At 38.5% G+C, this 4,511-nt stretch overlaps 1 protein-coding gene across 1 annotated transcript in view; it reads right to left on the minus strand.

Annotated features, from left to right (window-relative positions):
• Window positions 1-2,325: 2,325 nt before the first annotated feature.
• Window positions 2,326-4,511, minus strand: part of nolc1 (nucleolar and coiled-body phosphoprotein 1) — a 7,226-nt gene continuing 5,040 nt past the window's right edge. The window contains exons 11-14 of the mRNA XM_008429972.2: window positions 4,069-4,510; window positions 3,430-3,551; window positions 3,270-3,353; window positions 2,326-3,179 (exon numbers count right to left, since the gene is read on the minus strand). Of these exons, the coding sequence (XP_008428194.1) occupies window positions 3,021-3,179; window positions 3,270-3,353; window positions 3,430-3,551; window positions 4,069-4,510 (807 nt within the window). The 3' untranslated portion in view covers window positions 2,326-3,020. The remainder of the gene's footprint in view (window positions 3,180-3,269; window positions 3,354-3,429; window positions 3,552-4,068; window position 4,511) is intronic.

Here is a 4,511-nt window from a genome sequence, read left to right on the forward strand (position 1 = left end):
AAAGTAAAAATCTGATTTATACTTCGTTGCAGTTCGTTACCTTTAGAAAACGCTCATCTCTTAACACCAAATTAATTATAGGTGTAGAGCAGTGTTTCCCARCCCTGGTCCTCAAGGCACACTGACCTGCATGTTGTAGATGCTCCCCTGCATCATCAGCACACATGATTGCAAATGATGGCTGATTAACAGGATTTTGCTGAATTGTAATCATCTGAATGGGGTGTGTTGAAGCAGGGGAACATCCATCCATTTTCTTTCTACCCTTGTCCCTCAGTGGGGTCGGGAGGGTTGCTGGTGCCTATCTCCAGCTAACATTCAGGACGAGAGGCGGGGTACACTCTGGACAGGTCGCTAGTCTGTCACTGGGGAACATCTAAAACATAAAAGGTCAGTGTGCCTTGAGGACCAGGGTTGGGAAACACTGGTGTAGAGCAATAGGTGCCTTACATGCATTTCATGGAAGCATTGAAAAACAGTGTTAACATTGGTGTTTATGCTATGACAAAGATGGACTTTGTTTATTACAGGTTACTTCTGAAAGTGCTTGATTTCACTCATTTTTATTTTGGGGTATCTGAGTATTAATGCTGTACTCAAATGCACCCCAGATTTTTAAATAAAAAAAAGTAAAATGATCAGATTATTTTGATTCCCCAATAAAATATCAGGCTGCAGTGATTTGATCTAGCAATTAAACTACAATAAATAACCAGCAGGTGAAACATGACAAACTATGGCTCAGTTCACCCAGGTGAAAAAAAAGTATACTTTAGTATATGTCAAACATACTTAAATTTGTGAAAGTACACTTTAAGTATACTAAGTATTAAGTGTACTACCTATAGATATATCTGAAGTATACTAAAAGTATACTTGTACCAATTTCGAAATTAGAACTTTAAACACACTTAAAACATAATTGTACCAAAATACACTTTTAATATATTAAATAAAAGTATACTTTAAGTGAACAAAATATATTTGCCCATGTGTAAATGTACACTTTCTCAAGTATATTTAAAATATATTTTGTGTATATTTAAAAAATATATGCTCAAAATACATATATTTTTTAATTCACTTAACACTACTTTAGATGATTAATTTCAGTATGTTTTAAATTACATCTCAGTGTAAATTTTAGACTAATAAAGTAAGCCTTCATTTTCTTTATTTAACCAGGTGAACCCCATTGAGATCTAGATCTCATTTTCAGGAGGGACCTGGGCAGAAGTCTGCATCACGCAGCAACCTGATTACAAAATAAAACTAATTGATACATATGCAGAAGTATGTCTTTTAGGCACCTTTAAAGTGTGTTTAATGTAATATGTAGGCATAATTTTTAAGTACCTAAAAAGTATGAATTTTTAAGTACCTTAGTAATATTTTACTATTTATTAAAATTGCATAAAATAAAAAAAAATGATGTAATTTTTAAGAAAGTACCCAATCCATTTTCAGATGTGTGATGTAAATCCTGATAATCATCGGCATTAGCTCCAGTTCACACTCCAGACCAGATGGTGGCGGTATTGCACACTTTCATTTATTTAAAAAACGCCACAGAGTAGAAAAAACTTTAACGCAGGGAAGATAACAAGCGCTGTTCAAATTTGACATTTTTACTCACATAATATTGCCTTCAAAGTAGAGAGGGCCTTGACAATAGTTACTAATTTTGGTAAATTCAAGCTGGTGACATCAGGTTACATTGTGTTGCATTCAATGTTATCAGAAAAAAAGAGATTCCGATAACAAATCGGACATTAAGCTCAAATCGGACATGCGTTTAATGTCCGATTTGCCATAACTATTTATTGAATTCATAGTCGCCAGCTGGGGTGGCAAGGCTCTCATTTGGGGTGGCAAATGCCACCCCAGTAGATCCGCCCCTGCACATAACATAATTCTGCCACCACCATGCTTTACCATATAGATGACAAAAGCTTCAACTCCTTCAGTGCAAAGGCTGGTAGTGACTATGTATATTTCATGAATAACTTTTTAAAAAATAAAGTTGAGTCGTTTTAATGCAGTGTACTTATTTTACTCATGCATTACTTTGAATTAATGCTACTTTTCAGGACAGTGCAACCAACTGCTATGGAGCCAGAAAAGAGTCATTATTTTTTAATTGTTAAATCTGAAGAAAAAAAAAATGAAACCAAATGTTAACTTTTGATTTTAATATCTAAAAAAAAAAAAAAAAAAAAAAATTAAAAGTTCATTTTAAAGATTTGATTTAGTTCTGTGATGTTTTTTCTTTGAACAAACAAAAATTTTTGTTTTTTGTTAGTAAAAAGTAATTTAAGCATCAGAATCCCTTAACATAAATATTTTAATGTTAGATTTTTATTTAAAGTTAGAATAAAAAAAACAGCTCATTACACTGAAAAGATGGCTCTCAGTTTTTTCTAATAACTCACCATCACTAACTAATGTGGAGGGTTAACATGAGCATCCGCACATCAAAACAAACAGGATCAAAACAAAAGTTCAATTAGAAAAGGCATGGAGCAGAAATGGGTGGCTCTAATAATCCCACATGGAATAAAATTTTACTATAAATACAGTATAAAACTTTAATGTTTACTGTGATTGTAAGAGTGGGGGAGAAGCCCAAACACACCCTGCTCCAAATCTAAATTTAACAATACCTCAGATCCTTTACAAAAAAAATAACCACATAATGAGCCTGATGGGTCACACGGCTGTCATTCACTGAGAGATAATAGACAATTAAACCTATAGAATGAAAGTTACACGACACGAATCGTTTGAGACGGAGGGACAGGTTAACATAAGCTTCAGCTCTGTACCATCAACTGGTGGCCTGCAGCCACCTAGTGGCCATAAGTAATATCACACCTTGAATCAGATCAAAGAAGACCAAAGGTAGATGAGTACATTAAGTGCCAGCTGGGCTCAGTTGCTCAGGTGATGCTGTCAGACCGTCTCCAGGGGCTGAGGGACCAAACAACAGATTCCTGAGCACACAGCTGGATTAGGAGAGATCAATCGCTGTCAAACTTGATGGAGTTGACTGAGGTGGAAATGGCTCCGCCGCGGTAGCTCCCCCTCTTCTTTTTCGTCTTTTCGTGGCGGAATGACTTTCCTTTGGTAAACCTGAGAGCCTCGTTAGCTCTCTGTCCCCAGTCTCCGTTGGCTCCATTCTGGGAGAAGCAGAAATGAAAATGTAAAGACCGGGGGGGGAGAGAGGGAGAGACTTCAAGGGTAAATGGTTGAGAGAAATCTAAACTCACCTTAGCTTCAAAGGAGTTATCTGCCAGTCGGGGATCGACTTCTACATGTTCTTCGACTATTCTACGGAACGGTACGTTGGAGGACTGCAACAAAGTTATTTCCATCAGTTTTGTCATCAATAAAATCTGAACGCATCGCCATCAGTTCCACAGGTTTTACCTTCTTATTGGCTTTGGGGAAAGTCTGCGGTGTGGTCGTTACTTTCTTATTTTTCGGCGTCTTTACAGCTGCCTCTTCACTTTCTGATGACCCTTTTTCACGTTTCCTCTTTCCATTTGTATCTGGATGAATCAGAGGCATGAATCAGTTATTCTCAAACTTGGAGAAAACGATAAAAACTGCAAACATTAACCATGATTATAAGGAGGCAAGAAAAATCCAACAGTGGTGTGCATTTATGTTCAGTTCCCTTTAACTCTGATGCCCCAAAATTAAATCCTGTGCTCCAAATGCACACAGAAAAAATAAAAATCAGCTTCATGAAGACCAAGCAGCACAGCAGACAGATCAAGGAGGAAGTTTTCAATACATTTAAAGTAAATTTAGGTGATAAAAAGACAAGAAGCTTTCTGTGACTAACGCCACACTTCACTAGTGGCGCACACTTTGTCTATAATTTTGGGAAACCATGTAAAATTTTCCTTGAACTTCACAACTATGAACCACTTGTGTTTTATGAAATCTGACTGAATGAGAAAAGGTTCAGAAGTTTGACTGTTTTTGTATAACTGAGTGATCAAGTGATGACCAGTGGAGAGAAATGATCTGATGCTGGAGGCGAACATGCGGGGAACTTACTGTTGGCTGTGGGAGTGGGAGGAGCCGTGGCTGCTTTCCGCGGAGCTTCGTCCTCTGAGGAGCTGTCTGAGGAGCTGCTGCTCTCCTCAGCTTTGGCTGCCGCCATTTTCTTGCTCTTTGCTGCGGCAGCAGGAGCTTTAACTTGATTAGTTTTGCTGACTGCTTCCTCCTCAGAGCTGCTGTCACTGGATGAAGACTCAGCAGGCTTACCAGCTGCCTTCGCCACTGTAGCTACAGCTTTAGGAGTCACTGCTTTGCCGTTGGTGGCTGCAGGTTTAGCAGAAGGGGCCTCTTCTTCTGAGTCGGAGCTATCTGAAGAGTCAGAGCTGCTCTCTTCTGCCTTTTTCACTGCAGCAAGTTTGGTGGCCTTCCCAGCTGCAGCAGGTTTGGTGGCCTTCCCAGCTGCAGCAGGTTTGGTGGCCTTCCCAGCTGCAGCAGGTTTG

The sequence above is a fragment of the Poecilia reticulata genome, linkage group LG15 (genome assembly GCF_000633615.1).
Source record: "Poecilia reticulata strain Guanapo linkage group LG15, Guppy_female_1.0+MT, whole genome shotgun sequence".
Taxonomy (NCBI): Eukaryota; Metazoa; Chordata; class Actinopteri; order Cyprinodontiformes; family Poeciliidae; genus Poecilia; species Poecilia reticulata.